At 42.5% G+C, this 16,759-nt stretch overlaps 1 protein-coding gene across 2 annotated transcripts; it reads left to right on the plus strand.

The window, feature by feature from the left end:
- Positions 1-45: 45 nt before the first annotated feature.
- slc46a1.L (solute carrier family 46 (folate transporter), member 1 L homeolog) lies at positions 46-12,875 on the plus strand. Of its 2 annotated transcripts, NM_001093515.1 has the most exon segments (5): positions 46-459; positions 4,544-5,396; positions 9,766-9,849; positions 10,382-10,538; positions 12,321-12,875. In NM_001093515.1, coding segments are annotated over 5 exon segments (1,416 nt in total). In that variant the 5' UTR covers positions 46-195; the 3' UTR covers positions 12,379-12,875.
- Positions 12,876-16,759: the final 3,884 nt, after the last annotated feature.

Genomic DNA, 16,759 nt, shown 5'->3' on the forward strand with positions numbered 1-16,759 from the left:
AATCATGTACACTCGCGCTCCTCTGGCACCTGTAGGAGAATAATGGACGGGCTGAAATCTGCTAATGGTACAGGCCGGGGAGGGGAGAGGGCGGGCCTGTGGAGCTCAGATGTTTAGTGTCCTGGGCAGTTTGAGGCTGCGCAGCTGTAGAGCTCAGTAAACACCGCCCCAGTCACCGAGGAGCAGTGCCGTGTTATGGCTGACTCAAGCCTGCCCGCCATGGTGTCCCCTGATGACAGCCCTGAGATCCGTGACAGGCCGAGACCCCGGCGCTGCTTGCTGCCAGCCTCGGTGACTGTGGAGCCGGTGATTTTCCTGTCCATGTTTGCTCTGGCTCTGCAGGGCCCTCTGGCTACACAATACTTATGGGACCGGCTCAGCGCTGACATCGGATTCAACGGGACTCGAACCGTGGGCTGCGCCATGAATGGCAGTAAGAGCGCAGGACCCGAGCAGCAGGTACGAGCCAATCATTATATCACTGACTGGGCACAAAGGAGAGCAGTGAGTTCACAGTCCTGTTATGGGAGGGGCCTGGCTTGTTTAGCTTTGTCAGGGAAAGAGCCACAGAGGGACAAGGCTTAGCTGTATTTCTATAGTGTAGTCTTTTATACAGATTATCAGTCCCTGCCCCTGTAGAGCTTACAATCTAATGTCCCTATTACATTCACTTCTGTATATTTATTCCCCATGAAATGAGCCAGAGCTTCAAGTGTCTGAAGGTTCCAGGCCCCACCCTTGTTGCCAACTAACTACCCAACATGTTTCCCATCCATCCTCATTCCTCCAGCCTCATTGCAGCAGCGGCTAAAGGATTACTGGGACCTGACATCCCGGGCAGGTATTGGTCCTGTGCCCCGCCAGCCCAGTTGGACCCTGCTCTTATACAGCTCCATTACTCCTGGGCAGGACCGCCATCAGAAATCACAGAATTTCCTGGGCCCCCTGGGCTGAGCCCACCGCAAGCCCCACCTACAGGTCCGCTCTCCCCACCACACAGTAAAAAAAAACAAAAATAAATATTGGTGGCTAGGGTTCCCACATGTTAATAAAAAATAAGATATTGGTGGTCAGGGCCCCCCCCCCATAAAAAAACATTTGTGGTCAGGGCCCCCCCACTAAAAAATATTGGTGGCTAGGACCCCCCTCCCCACATTATAAGAAAATTGGCGGCCAGGGCCCCTTAAACGTCCATGCCTTCCTGAAGTCAGCAGCTCTCAGAAAGGTGGGGGGCCGTCTAATCAAGTAAGTGTGGCGTGGCCGGGCCCCCCTTACCCTCGGGCCCCCTACAACTCTTCCCCCCTGTCCCCCCCTGATGGCTGCCCTGCTCCTGGGCTCTTATGCAGCTCCATTACTCCTTGACTCTTATACAGCTCCATTACTACTGGGCTCTTATACAGCTCCATTACTTTTCGACTCTTATACAGCTCCATTACTCCTGGGCTCTTATACAACTCCATTACTCCTGGGCTCTTATACAACTCCATTACTCCTGGACTCTTGTACAACTCCATTACTCCTGGGCTCTTGTACAACTCCATTACTCCTGGGCTCTTGTACAACTCCATTACTCCTGGGCTCTCGTACAACTCCATTACTCCTGGGCTCTCGTACAACTCCATTACTCCTGGGCTCTCGTACAACTCCATTACTCCTGGGCTCTCGTACAACTCCATTACTCCTGGGCTCTCGTACAACTCCATTACTCCTGGGCTCTCGTACAACTCCATTACTCCTGGGCTCTCGTACAACTCCATTACTCCTGGGCTCTCGTACAACTCCATTACTCCTGGGCTCTCGTACAACTCCATTACTCCTGGGCTCTCGTACAACTCCATTACTCCTGGGCTCTCGTACAACTCCATTACTCCTGGGCTCTCGTACAACTCCATTACTCCTGGGCTCTCGTACAACTCCATTACTCCTGGGCTCTCGTACAACTCCATTACTCCTGGGCTCTCGTACAACTCCATTACTCCTGGGCTCTCGTACAACTCCATTACTCCTGGGCTCTCGTACAACTCCATTACTCCTGGGCTCTCGTACAACTCCATTACTCCTGGGCTCTCGTACAACTCCATTACTCCTGGGCTCTCGTACAACTCCATTACTCCTGGGCTCTCGTACAACTCCATTACTCCTGGGCTCTCGTACAACTCCATTACTCCTGGGCTCTCGTACAACTCCATTACTCCTGGGCTCTCGTACGGCTCCATTACTCCTGGGCTCTCGTACGGCTCCATTACTCCTGGGCTCTCGTACGGCTCCATTACTCCTGGGCTCTCGTACGGCTCCATTACTCCTGGGCTCTCGTACGGCTCCATTACTCCTGGGCTCTCGTACGGCTCCATTACTCCTGGGCTCTCGTACGGCTCCATTACTCCTGGGCTCTCGTACGGCTCCATTACTCCTGGGCTCTCATACGGCTCCATTACTCCTGGGCTCTCATACGGCTCCATTACTCCTGGGCTCTTATAAAACTCCTAGGCAGGGCAGGTACAAGAGCCTCATTGGCAATTTCATAAATAATGGTCACAGATAAGGGAGACCCAGCTCACTGAACCCTCCCCAATAGTCATAAGTCTCTGCATTTCAGTTGGAGTAAGCTAGAAGGAGAGCTTGAAGGATAGCTACAATTTCAAAGGACCAAAAACGACACCCCTAAAGCTTTGTACAGTAGTGCCCCGTTCAGTGAAAGGACCAAAGTTCTCTATTCAGCTGTCTTATACTTTCAGAGGACACAGAGGGCTCCGTATGGTTATGGCCTAGGGAAGAGAGAAAAACTACAGGCAACAGCATTCTGCCCCCAGTAAAGAGGCACATAGCATGACAGTTGTCCCAGAAAGATGACAGTTTCTACAGAACTGGTTCAATGAGAGGGGCACAGAGAAAAAGACAGGACAATGCAATAATATGCCCAGGGCAAAGGGTATACACAGAGCTGTCCCACCTAAAGGAGCACAGAAGTGTGTGTGTGGGGGGGGGGGTCAGTGTGCACCAATATAAAGGGACACATCTGACAGGGGAATCCTCTTTATGCTTTTGAGAAACAGGAACATAATGGGAAGCCAGTTCTAAGCAGACTGTAGCAAAGTGGTACAACTTGGGGCACTTAATATCTCACGACCTCTGGGAAAGGGCCACTGTGTACAGAGTCTGACATCTAGTCATACATAGAAGCTGTGGCTCTGTAGTTTTCATTGCAGGAACAGCCCATTCATCATTTTAAGTATTGTAAGAGCAGCCATACTGTATAGAGCAATCTGTACATTGTGACCCTGGCAAAGCTGTTTGTCATTGCATCGTGTATGTGAGAGGTAGGAGAACCTCATGAGCATCAGGCTCATATCTTTGTGTCTCTAATAATAAGCCTACCTTATTTTCCGGATAGCTTTGTCACCTGATGTTTCTTGTTTCGTGAGATGTATTCAACCTCCAATCCCTGGGGCATGTTTCCTTCTATAGGTGTGCAACTGTACAGACTCTTTCTGCTGGGTGCACACAGTGACATATGGAGCTAATACATTCAAAAGTTCTTGAAAATATACAATTGCTAAATTGGGCAATACATTACTAGGATATTGCCCCGGTCCCCAATGCACCACATGTATATACTTCACAAAATAATATCCCGTAACTCAAAATCCATAAAAAATCATTTTTTTATTCAATTCACATAATAAAAAAATTAATTCACCCCCTCCCTTTCCTTCCCAGCAGCCTAACAATATAACAATGGGAAGCCAACCAGATAGCAGCTCCCTAACACAAGATACCAGCTCCCTGGTAGATATAAGAACAGCACTCAATAGTAAAATCCAGGTCCCACATCGACACATTCAGTTACATTGAGTAGGAGAAACAACAGCCTGCCAGAAAGCAGTTTTTGCGCTGGCTCTTTCTGAAAGCTCATGACCTGACAAAATGAGCTGAGATGGCTGCCTACACACCAATATTACTACTAAAAAAAAGACACTTGCTGGTTCACTAATGAAATTTTATATTGTAGAGTGAATTATTTGCAGTGTACCGGTAATTAAGAAATTAAAAATACATCATAAAAGTCATGATAGAATCCCTTTAAAGCTAGGTCTGGGGTCAGCTTCAAACGTGCATGTTTCAGAAAGCTCCAAATCGCTGAAGTGACAGAAGGGAATCCAAATGGATGAGAGGGGAGGAAGCTATGAGTAGGGAACGATGAAGGCCGGTGGAGGGGGGTGAAAGAAGTTTGCGGGAGGGTTTAGTTCTCCTTTAGTACTTATAACTTAGCACGGTGAGGTTTTTTAATACTTGCTCATACAACTATCCACTGTGTCATGCACACAATGGTTCACTGGCCCTATTGTTTTTTAATGTTTTCAGAATATTTAAGGTATGGCGATCCAAATTACAGAAAAATTCCAGGTCTCCAAATTTGTGACTTATAGATCCCATACTGTACCTTGTTATCTTCTGTATATGAATTCTAAATCTATTTCTTGCTTTACTAAAATTCATGGCATATAACATATTGGTAAATGAACTGGCGTTTTTTTTGTTTCAGGAAGTGGAGACTCTTACCGCACACTGGAGCCTTTACATAAACCTGGGCGGCTTCCTAGTTGGCCTTTTCTCTGTAATGCTTCTGGGGCCATGGAGTGACAAAGTGGGACGTCGGCCAGTGCTTATGCTTCCATGCATCGGTCTTGCTCTGCAAGCTGCAGTCTACCTGCTAGTCATGTACCAGGAGCTACACGTTGGCTACTTTTTAATCGGACGCTTCATCAGTGGTATTAGCGGTGACTTTAACATGATCCTGGCTGGTTGTTTCGCTTATATAGCCGACGTCAGTGACCGGCAATCACGCACTTTCCGCGTAGCTGTACTAGAAGCCTGCCTCGGGATTGCTGGGATGGTGGCTAGCATCATTGGTGGCCACTGGCGGAAAGCCCAGGGCTACATCAACCCGTTCTGGCTGGTGTTTGCTGTAAATCTGTTTACAGCACTTTATGTTTATTTCTGTGTGGAAGAATCCGTAAAAGACAAGAAGCCAGCAAGACTTTTTACTCATCGGCACTACCAGTCATTTTTCCGCCTTTTTACAGTACAAGGGGAAAATAATCGAAGGAGGAAACTTTTCCTTTATTCACTGGCCCTACTGGTAGTGGTGACTGTGCACATGGGTGCCAAAAACCTATTTGTGCTCTATGAGCTCAGCTACCCTCTCTGCTGGGACTCTGACCTCATTGGTTACGGTTCAGCGGCTGAGCATCTGACCTACCTCAGCAGCCTGGCTGGGTTGCGTCTATTCCAGTTGTGTTTGGCAGACAGCTGGGTGGCAGAGATGGGGTTCATATCCAATATATCCGGACTGGTGGTCATCTCTTTGGCTTCTACTACTCCCATCATGTTTACAGGTGATGCAGCCTTTACTTGATGCTACCTGAAAGGGTGGTTTGCTTTTAAAGGAGAAGGAAATGCTAAAATTAAGTAAGCTGTTTCAGAAAGATCTATATAAATACATCAGTAAACCCTCAAAGTAATGCTGCTGTGAGTCCTCTGTTAAAAGAAACACAGCATTTCTTTCCTTCTATTGTGTACACATGGGCTTCTGTATCAGACTTCCTGTTTTCAGCATAAACCTGCAGGGCTTGGGCTTGAGCATGCTCAGTTTGCACCTCTCTCCCACTTCATTTTCCCTCCTCTCTGCTGTAATCTGAGCCCAGAGTTATAAGTGAGCAGGGAGGGTCTCAGGCAGGAAGTGATGTCACACCAAGCTAATACTGCAGCTGCTATCCTAAACAAACAGAGAGAGCTTCTAGAGCTGTTTACTCAGGTATGGTAAAGTATTTTACAAAATAAATATAGTGTTATAGCTTGCACTATTGTGGCAATAAACTACTTTGGTAGCTTTCCAGCTCCTTTAGGGTCAGGGCACACAGGCAGATTTTGGGAGGTTACTCTCTCGGCGACAAATCTCCTCTTCTTTGGGGTGACTAATGTCCCCGAACTGCTTCCCCTGCCTTCCCGCTGGTTAAAATGTAAATCGCCGGCGGGATGGCACTCGCGCGGTTCGTTTTCCAAAGTCGCCTCACGATGAAACTTCGTGCGGTTTCGGAAAACTAATCCGCCCCCCATATGTAATAAAATGCTATAGGTGATTAGAACTGTAGAAAACGCATCTTTCTTTTGGTCCATCAACCAAGGACTAGGCAAAGAGAAGGTATTATGAGAATGCTGAGAGAGCTGCAGCAATAGAGGCGGGTTACACCCATTACCTAAATAATTACCTTTGTGTCATGTTCCTGTGCAGAACTGGGTCAGTGGATGTGTTCCCCGGAGCATCTCCCAGCCTCAAAATTAACACAATGAATCAGATCTGACGGATGCACACAGTTATGAATTTGGTGATGTACAATCCTGAGTGTACATTCTCTTTCCTAGAATGAAAGGAGAAATGTATGTGTTCAGTCATTCTGATCAGAAAGATACAGCGTTACAAATTTACTTAAAGACTACAGAATTTTGTTCATTAATAAATATATTGGTTCACAATGAAGAAAGCTCGTTTTCGGGTGGAGGACCCCTTTTACACAGGCCAGTGTAGCATTTAATTGACTACAAGGGGGTAATTTAGTTCACTTTTATGCTTATTCCCTAAATATTCACAGTATGCTTTCATGTACAAACTGGCCTCCCTTCATATTTTACCTTAGGAAAAGGGTTCACTGGGCAAAATTTAGCATTTTACCCTCTGTTTTTATTAGTAGCCCAAATATGCAGGGCCAAAATCATGCCCACTGTCCTCTATTAAAAGCTGCAACTTACAGGGGTGGTTCACCTTTCAATTAACTTTTATTATGATGTAGTATGGCCAATTCTAAGCAACTTTTCAATTGGTCTGCATTTTTTCTTTATCATTTTTTAATTATTTGCCGCCTTCTTTTGACTCTTTCCAGCTTTGAAATGGGGGTCACTGACCCCATCTAAAAAACAAATGCTCTGTAAGGCTACAAATATATTGTTATTGCTTCTTTTTAATCAGGCCTCTCATATTCCAGTCTCTGGTTCAAATCAATGTATGGTTGCTAGGGTAATTTGGACCCTACCAACCAGTGCTAAAATTGCAAACTGGAGAGCTGCTGAATAAAAGGCTAAATAACTCAACAGCAAGTAATAAAAAATGAAAACCCATTGCAAATTGACAGATAATATCTCTCTCATACATCATATTAAAACTTAACTCAAAGGTGAACAACCCCTATCTAATTATCCTGTAAAGCAATCTTTCCCAGATTACACTTTAGTAGTTTATATAACTGCATATTGCTGGCAACCTTTAACTCTACTTTTAGTGCAGAATACTGAATTAATCCTCTTATAATACTAGCACAGGTATGGGATCCGTTATCCGGAAACCCATTATCCAGAAAGCTCCAAATAAAGGAAAAGACATCTCCCATAGACTCCATTATAATGAAATAATCCAATTTTTTGTTTTAAAAAAAAAAAAAATCTTTCCTTTTTCTCTGTAATAAAAAAACAGTTCCTTGTACTTGACCCCAACTAAGATATAAATTAATCCTTATTGGAAGCAACACCAGCCTATTGGGTTTATTTAATGTTTAAATTATTTTCTATTAGATTTAAGGTATGAAGATCCAAATTATGGAAGATCCGTTATCCGGAAAATCCAAGGTCCTGAGCATTCTGGATAACAGGTCCCATACCTGTATAATAAGCTATTTCCAATTCTCTGCACTGTTCAGTCTTCATATAAAAGTACAAATAGCATTGAGACATCTTCCTTTTAGAGCAATGCCTCATTCAAACTGTGGACAGCTTTGGATTTCCACTGAAAATCACCTGAATAATTGTAGTCCTTGTTTTATTTTTAGTTTAATGTGAGTAGACTAATATTAGTTTTCTGTTTCACCCCTGGGAACTTTAGAAAAGCACAGCCTAGCCTTTTTATTCTATTTTAAATTGGTGCCTATGGGCAGATGTGATGCATGGAGTGAAAATCCTTTGTTTGCTAAAGCATTTACAAGTTTACAACAGTTAGGGGCAGATTTATCAAGGGTCGAATTTCGAGGGTTTAAAACCCTCGAATTCGACCATCAAATTGAAATCCATCGAATTCGAAAGATTTAGCGCTAAAATAAGCATTCGATCGTTAGAACGAACGATTTTCAGCGATCGATCGAACAATTTTTATTTGATGCCAAAAACGTAGAAAATGCTTGTAGAAGGTCCCCATGGGTTTATAATGCAATTCAGTAGGTTTAACATGGCGAAGTGAATTTGAGGGATTTTTAAAGAGACAGTTCTTTGACTGTCGAACAGTCAAACGATTTTTTGTTCGAATCGAAGTCCAATTCGATGGTCGAAGTAGCCTATTCAATGGTCGAAGTATCCAAAAATTTACTTCGAAATTCGAACTTTTTGAAATTCACCCGAGGCTTAGTAAATCTGCCCCTTAGGGTCAGATTTATCAAGGTTCGAATTCATGGGAATTTGTTTAAAACTCCCATGAACTCGAAATTGACCGATCTAAATTTATAAAAAAAAAATTTAATTTTCTAAACCCGGGTGAATAGGATCGACTCAAAAACTCGAATCGAATACAGTTCGAGTTTTTTCTCCGAAAAAAAACAATTGTCAGGAAGGTGGCAAACAACTAAAAATTGATCCCAGGACTTCTCCCGTTGACTAAAACAGCAATTCGGCAGGTTTTAGTTGGCGAATAGTCGAATTTGAGTTCTTAAAGGGCCAGAGTATGATATCTCGAAAATATAATTTTTAAAAAAACTTGAATTTTAACAATTCCCTAGTCGAATTTGACAGTTTTGGCCAAAAAGTAAAATTCTCATTTTCAATTCGACCCTTGATAAATCTGCCCAAAGGTAATCAGATTGCGTAGACTTTCAAGCCATTTCTTTCAGTCCCTGCACATTTTATAGTTGTACTATAGTGTTCCGGATTTCCAGGTTGTCCCAATGAATCAACTAATAGTACAGTATCATGTTTACTGCAGTGAGTCACTGTCTGATTTCCCAGTCGTTGGGCATGGCCAGGCTGCATTTAGAGACACTGCAGAAAGTCACGAGACTTCAAAGAATTAAACCTTTTCCCTACAAGCAAAACATTTTCCTACTGAAAACAAATACATGTTTACTCAGCAGTTACTCTTCTCAGAAAAAAACCAGACTTTTAAAGCTTCTCGATGAAGGAGAACATTTATAGTAACTAATGTGCCAGTGTTCTTTTTTTTAAACCAAACATGTTAAACTTGCTCATTTTGTCTTAAGGCAACTGATAAACAAGTTGTTGTAAGGAATGGTGGGTTACCATAAGAGCTACCCTTGATTTCTGTATTTATTGCTGGTCTGAACTTAAATACATATAGACAAATACAAGAGTCCTCTGCACTCAACCCATTATCAATATATTTAAGACAGCGACATTTTGTGCATACTGCTACTGAAAAATGCCTTACCCTTTAAACAACACAGGGATTGTTTGTCCATATATTGCAATATATTTAAGATGGCCAACTACGTCAAAGTCATCCCATATCTGGCCAGTCCTATGCTAAATTTTATCTGATTCATTAAGAATTCTATTATACATTTTACACAGGGACTAAGTTTTATGTGGAACTTTCAAACTAAAACTTGTTTGCCCTTTTATTGGCCACCACTGGGATCACCTGACTATAGCTGGGAAGGGTGGGAGCTTGAATACACAGCATGGTTTCACCAAATAACTTCTGCTTGCTTTTAGGTTACGGCCTGAGATTCTTTGCAATGGCAACGACTCCAGTAATCCGTTCCAAGCTGTCTAAAATGGTAGAGGAGGGCGAACAAGGTAAGACCGCTACAAACAACAAGAATAAGGTGTTCTGGATATGTGAGTTTCCCTCGCCAAATATTGTAGGTTACCTTGTATTATTACATATACAGTATTAATCCCCAGTGGTCCAGCAAATTCATATATTCCGCATGTGGCCACTGTGTGTCTCCCAGTGAATCCAAAATGGTGTCCTATTCTTCTTAAGGGCTGGAGGGTACAAATTACCGGTGAGATGCACACAGGGCCGCCATCAGAAATCACGGGGCCCCATACGATAACATTTCCTGGGCCGTGCCGACCCCAGCACAAGCCCCACCCACTGGTCCGCCCACCCCACAGTAAAAAAAGAACATTAGTGGTCAGGGCCCCCCATAAAAAAAAACATTGGTGGCTAGGGCCCCCCATTTAAAAAAATTGCCAAAATGTGTGATGAAGCATTATGTGGCCTAGAATGAGGATGTTTACGAATCAGGTTCATTATCTGTATAAAGCTGGATTTGTTGTTCATATCTGTTGATGTCTAACTGTATGTTATCTCTCTCCATAGGAGCGCTGTTTTCCTCCGTAGCATGCGTGGAAGGGCTCTCCTTTTTGCTCGCCACAGGCTTGTTTAACTCTCTGTATCCAGCCACACTGCACTTTATGAAAGGTTTCCCTTTTCTCCTCGGGGCCTTGCTTTTGCTGATCCCAGCAGGAATCTTAGGGTAATGTCCTTTTTCACTTCCTTATTCTGCTCTGTGTATGAGTAAGCCATAAATAGTTGTTCTCTGGGCTGAAGGTCAGTGGGGCCCAAGCTTCATTATACAGGGTTCTGTAATAAACTGCAAGATAGCTAGATGATAGATACATAGATGATAGCTAGATACATACACACATGATAGATAGATAGATAGATAGATAGATAGATAGATGATATAATTTTTCTATAGATCTTCATATAAGAACCATGGAGGAGCACTCCCTAAATGTATACAGTAATCTGGCTGGGTGCTGGTAAATGGAATGACATGGTACCATAATGGTAAATCAAATTTATTGAAAAATATCCAATGTTTTAACCAGCTGTGCTCTTCCTTAAGGATATAGATGGTGGAATCTAAATGAGAATGCAGCTTATATAAATGCTTTTTGCAGGCGCCAGCAATTAAGCTGCATTATGGGAGACTTTGGGGGTTTTATTTTACACCTCACATACAGTTACGTTGGGGCTCCCTTCTATATCACTTGCTGTGGTCAAAAACAGGACATCAGAAACAGATATTTTTGCTGCCGCAATACACCAGTCAAGAAAACAATACAGTAGAACCCCCATTTTACATCCCCTGATTTTAAGTTTTCCCTCATTTTACATTGTTGTTTTGTGGTCCCACCTATATATCATGCATAATACATTTCCTTGATTTTACATTTTCCTGGATTTTACATAATTTTATTCTGGTATCCTGAAAAAATGTAAAATGAGGGTTCTACTGTATATTAAATGATTTAAATGTGGTTTAGCGCTAGGTCATCTCAAGAGGGCTCTCGCCCTACTCCTGAACCGCACTACTAAGAACTGTCTGGTTTAAAAAGGCAGAGAAGTGCAGCAGGGTTGGCAAGCCCCATCTTGCTTTACTTTAGGCACTCGTCTCTGTAATCTAGACCTTGATTCAACCCTGCCTTCTCCAGGCCAGCATTTGCAGAGAGAAGGTATTGAAAAGTCAAGAGATGAAGCTTACCAACCCAGCTGTGCTTTCTTTAAAGGAACAGCAAAAACAGTGGTTTAAAGAAATGACAAAGTATTGTTGCCCTGCACTGGTAAAACAGGTGTGTTTGCTTTAGAAATGCAACTATAATTTATATAAACAAGCTGCTGTGTAGCCATGGGGGCAGCCATTCAAGCACAGGATACACAGTAGATAATTGATAAGTTCTGAATACTACAGAGCTTATCTGTTATCTGCTGTGTATCCTGTGCCTTTTCTCCTTTTTCAGCTTTGAATGGCTGCGCCCCAACTTGTTTGTATAAACTATAGTAGAGTTTCTAAAGCAAACACACCAGTTGTACTAGAGCAGCACAACAGTACACTATATTTTCATTACTTTAAAACCCTTTCATTGTTTTGGTGTTACTGTTCCTTAAATTGGATATAGCAAACCAATTTAGGGCTCCCCAATAGTGTGGTTTGTGAGTAGGAGGAAGCTTATAGAGGTAACCACTCTTTTTTTTATTCCCTTTTAACTGCGTCAGTGATTTGGACAAAATAAACTGCTGTTTGCACATGGATAGAATACATTGTATGCCTCCCTTTTGGATGTTTACACACACGTATTCTTCAATAGTAGCATCGTTTTTTTGTAGACTGTTCCTTTGAGGGGTTTTCCCCAAGCTGTATAATTCATGAGCTTTGCCCTATATTTATGTAAATAAACATGACTCTGGGCCCCAGATGCAGGTGCAGGATGTGCTGTATCCTCTTATGAAATCTATGTATTTTTCCCATCAGGTTGATAGAAGTCTGTGAGCAAAAACCAATGTACAGTCAGTTCTCTGAAATCTCTTGAAGTACAGTCTTGGAAAAAAGAACAGGAGCAAATGGATCTACGAGAAGTAATAAATCCTGAAGAGTGAACCTCGTGCTAATGAACTCTAGTGCTTTATCCATTGTCCTTGTCGGCTTCACCTTATTACTGACACTTTAAATGTGCTGTCATAATCTTAATGGAAACGTGTTCAAGATGGAGATAAACTGATCCATGATCAGCAGCAATGATGCCGGTACACTCCCCCCAGCCTGTGTATAGGCTGCTGGCTTGTGTTAAATGTTGTTGTTAATTCTGAGCTAATGTGCCTCTCTGCATTCCATGTACACTCATTCATAGCAATGTACGTAGTGGAGAGTAGATCAGTAGCCACATTGATTTGTGCAGATATTTTCCATTCCAGGACGTTGCATTTGCACCTATTTCCCTCCTCGTCTACAGCTGCGGTTAACTTTATAACTTGAACAAACTGCCAAAAATGTGAGCATTTTGGTTAATAAACCAAAAGAAAAAAAAAACAAGGCTTTACAAATACCTCCATAAGGAAGCTTGTTTATTTAAAACATCAAAAATCATTGCGCCCAAAAATGTTTTGCTTGTGTATCAGTAGAGCATGACGGTTCTGCAGCACCAGGGACAACACTGCTGGTATTGGTGGAGACCATGTTCTTCTCAGTGGGTGTATTACTTTTTTTTTTTTAATATTTTTTAACAAATCAGAGCATGGGGGTGGGCATTATTATTCGTGTCACTGGGGCAGTTAGATGTACTTAACCATTAAATGTAGCATGTATAGATACTTCTATTGTACCTAGGTTGTATTAAGAGCTATGTCACAGCAGAGACTCCTGTAGACTGCTTCCCATTGAAGTGAAAGAGCTGCAGGACACCCCATTCTCATAATGACCTGTGCTGCACGTTCTCTTCACACAATCAACAAGAATGTGTTATGTGCCACAGCCCTAACTGAAAATATACTGCCTGATACTGGTGGCTAGTGTAGCTTGTACTTTAATGAATGAACGAGGAAAGCAATATGTAACGAAAACTACATGTAAATGGTGCATTCTGAAATGCACAAAGATTCAGTGTTAAATGCTATTAATTGTAAGTGAAAAGCCACCATGTACGACCCCTGTATGCCTCTATCAAACGAGAATTTTACAAGTTTCTAAAGGTGGCCATACACATAGAGATCTGCTCGTTTGACAAAAGAAGCAGATCTCTCCCGATATGCCCACTTTGAGGTGGGCGATAGGCTGATCTGATTGTGGGCCCTAAAAAAACAAGGGCCCAAAACTAAAGTCATAAACCCTTGTTTTTATCCCCATGTGTATTATTTTGTTTTGTTTTTTTGGGCTAAATCCACCTGTCGCCACCAGAACCAGACTGGGGTATCCGGGGGCCCACTAGATATCCAAGTCAAGAGCCCACACCCTGCCCCCGCTGTCCCTGCACAGTGGGGTAAATTGAGCTCTGATGGCTGGATTATGGGCAGGGCCCCACAGGATTGGGGTCCACAGAGCTTTTCCCTGGTATCCCGGTGGGGCAGTCCACCACTAATGTCCATTCAAGTCAATGAAAGCTGCAGTGTCACATTTAAAGGGCATGGAAAGGCAAAAAAATAAATTCCCATTTTTACTTTCTTTAATGAAAAAGAAACCTATCTCCAATATACTTTAATTAAAAAATGTGTACTGTTTTTATAAGAAACCTGACTGTATGCAGTGAAATTCTCCCTTCATTTACTGCTGTGGATAGGAATTGTCAGATGGTCCCTAACTGCTGAGCAGGGAAACAATCATACTTATGAACAGCAGGGGGAGCCCCCACCTTACTTCCCAGCCATGCAGAACTCAAGCAGCTTTGTTTATGACGATCCCTAAGCAGCCCAGACCACACTGAGCATGTGCACAGTCTTAGTCTTGCAAAGATGTTTAACAAAGTTACAAGATGGTGACCCCCTGTAGCCAACTTTGAAAGCATAAATTATTTGTTTGATTAGGCTTGTAAGTTCATGTTTATATTTAGTATACAAAATACAGTATTTCTAGCCTTATTCTATTTTAGACTTTACATGCCCTTTAAGTGCTTTTCTGCCAGTTGGAAAAAAAACTGCCAGCTAAGAAATACACCCTATGTGCCATGAGCCTTACTTGTGACTGTGTTAACTTTCATAGCATGCACATTTGCCTTTAAGCTTTAAATATATTTCACTTGAGATAAACTTTCAGTTTCGGCCCAAATCTCACAGCAGATTTTATTATCCGTTTTGTGCAGCCAAGCCAGTGAGTCATATTGTGTGTACTTTCCCCTGAAGTGAAGCCGGATCAGTGTGAGCCGCCGATGTATCATATATCATAAGCATATATTTATATATAATATAAAATGCTTCTCTGAGCCAAAAAGAAAGAACATACTCCTGTTCAGCATAGAACATAGCAGGACAAATGCTAAAAGCTATTTTTTTTTTAATGATAGAAGACTCCTCTAATGCAACTCTAATTTCTAATCGGAAATAAATTGCTGTTGCTCAGAATCTTACAGAGCTGATTGGAATCTAAAAATGCTCAATGACAAAAAGCAGTTTGCAAACTTAAAGTGATACTAGCAATATACTGGAGTACTCAACAGCATTCCTGAATTTCATTCTAGGCAGAGAGCTTGCACAATGTTGTGGGGTATCCTTGGGGGCCCACCATAATACTAGCTGGAGTTTGTATTCTCTGTTCCCAGGTGATTATAGCTTCACATGCACCTCCTTCAGCAACTTCATTGGTAAAAAAGGTTCCTAGTCATTGATTTCCTCTTAACGGCCATAAATAAATATGTGTTTAACCCTTCTGTTCTGGACAAAGCTTATTACACTGCAATATGTGCATTTACTGGGCCTTGACTCTGGGAGGCCTCCGTTCTGTTCCTTGGGTTGTTACTTGTGATCTTGGTGAAGTCTCATAATCTCCCTCGAGTAGCTTTTAGAAGAAGTGAACAGTATTCTGATTTAGGGCTCTTACACATGAGCGTTTTTGCCTGCGCTCCCCTGCGTTCCGTTTTTCGGCGTTCAGCCGCAGGGGAGCGCAGGAATAGACGCATTTAATTATTTCAAATGGGGCTGTACTCACACAGGCGCATGTAGGCGCCGAACGCAGGAAAAATGCAGCATATTGCGTCTCAACCTGCGTTCGGCGCCTACATGCGCCTGTGTGAGTACAGCCCCATTTGAAATAATTAAATGCGTCTATTCCTGCGCTCCCCTGCGGCTGAACGCCGAAAAACGGAACGCAGGGAAGCGCAGGCAAAAACGCTCATGTGTAAGAGCCCTTATAAACTGGTTTAGGCAATAACCATAAATAGAATAAACCCACACACAGAGATGCAACCCTTTCCAAGCAGAATGTGCCATAGGATACACAGTTTATCAGTATTCAGCTATATGCTCATTCTGTTTAAAAAGCATTTCTAGTGATGAAGAAAAACACAGATTTACTCACCCAGTCAGGGCAGATGTTGATCAGATCCCAACTAGCAACAAGTTTTGTTCAGGGTCTCATTAGTGTAATGAATGGTTTACTGATCAGTGGATCTACATAAAATTCATCTTGAATAAAGAGACCCTCTACTCAATTGTGCGCAAAGCAGAAGGAATCCTGGGTAGGAGACCTAGTTTTGCTCTGTAGTTCTGACCCCCAATGGTCCTGTCTGTGCTTAAAAATCCATTGGGTTCATGTTAGCCTATAGAGTATTCCATTGAAATGGAAATATTAGCCAATCCTTCTGCTCTACTTGAAATGCTATATATAAGAGGTGAGCATAGAGAAGGACAGATACTACTGAGCCATCAATAGACTGCTCATCCCAGCAGGGCCCATTCTGTCATTATCAATGGTACATTCCAATGTTACGCTTTATGGTTGAAATAAGAAAGGCTCCAGAATCTGGAGCCCACTTGGGCCTGGATTTAATGGGAGATCATCTGTTCCTGGTACGTTCTGCCTTGGGTTCCTTTCAGCCTTGCTTGGCAATGGTTGCATCTGTGTATGTTTTCCTAAAATTATGGTTATTGGTAAGACCCTGAAAGTGTATATAAATCAGAAGGCAGCTAGCATGGCAGACAAGAAAGAGACCTTGAGTGAAATATGTTCTGTTTGCTTTCAGATGCGTTTAGCCTTATCTTGCAATTCTAATGTTCAGAACCTTTGATCCTCTGAACATTGCTGAAGTTGGTTTTTTTTCTGGATTCCTGCCGTCTCCACGTGCTAAACTAACTTCACAAATTAAAGGGACATTATACCAGCTGTGAACTTGGAAAAAAATAATTTTTTTGTTTCTGATAAGGCAAGTTCAGTTCTTGGTGTGTCCTGGATTGGCAGCTAAAGTTGGCCATGCCCACCTAGGTCTTTGC

This window comes from Xenopus laevis, chromosome 2L (assembly GCF_017654675.1).
Source record: "Xenopus laevis strain J_2021 chromosome 2L, Xenopus_laevis_v10.1, whole genome shotgun sequence".
Classification (NCBI taxonomy): domain Eukaryota; kingdom Metazoa; phylum Chordata; class Amphibia; order Anura; family Pipidae; genus Xenopus; species Xenopus laevis.

Coding starts and splice junctions, on each gene's coding strand:
- slc46a1.L (XM_018245139.2), top strand. CDS start 196: ATGGCTGACTCAAGCCTGCCCGCCATGGTGTCCCCTGATGACAGCCCT. Junction 460..4,543: donor GCGCAGGACCCGAGCAGCAG/GTACGAGCCAAT, acceptor TTTTTGTTTCAG/GAAGTGGAGACTCTTACCGC. Junction 9,850..10,381: donor GGTAGAGGAGGGCGAACAAG/GTAAGACCGCTA, acceptor CTCTCTCCATAG/GAGCGCTGTTTTCCTCCGTA.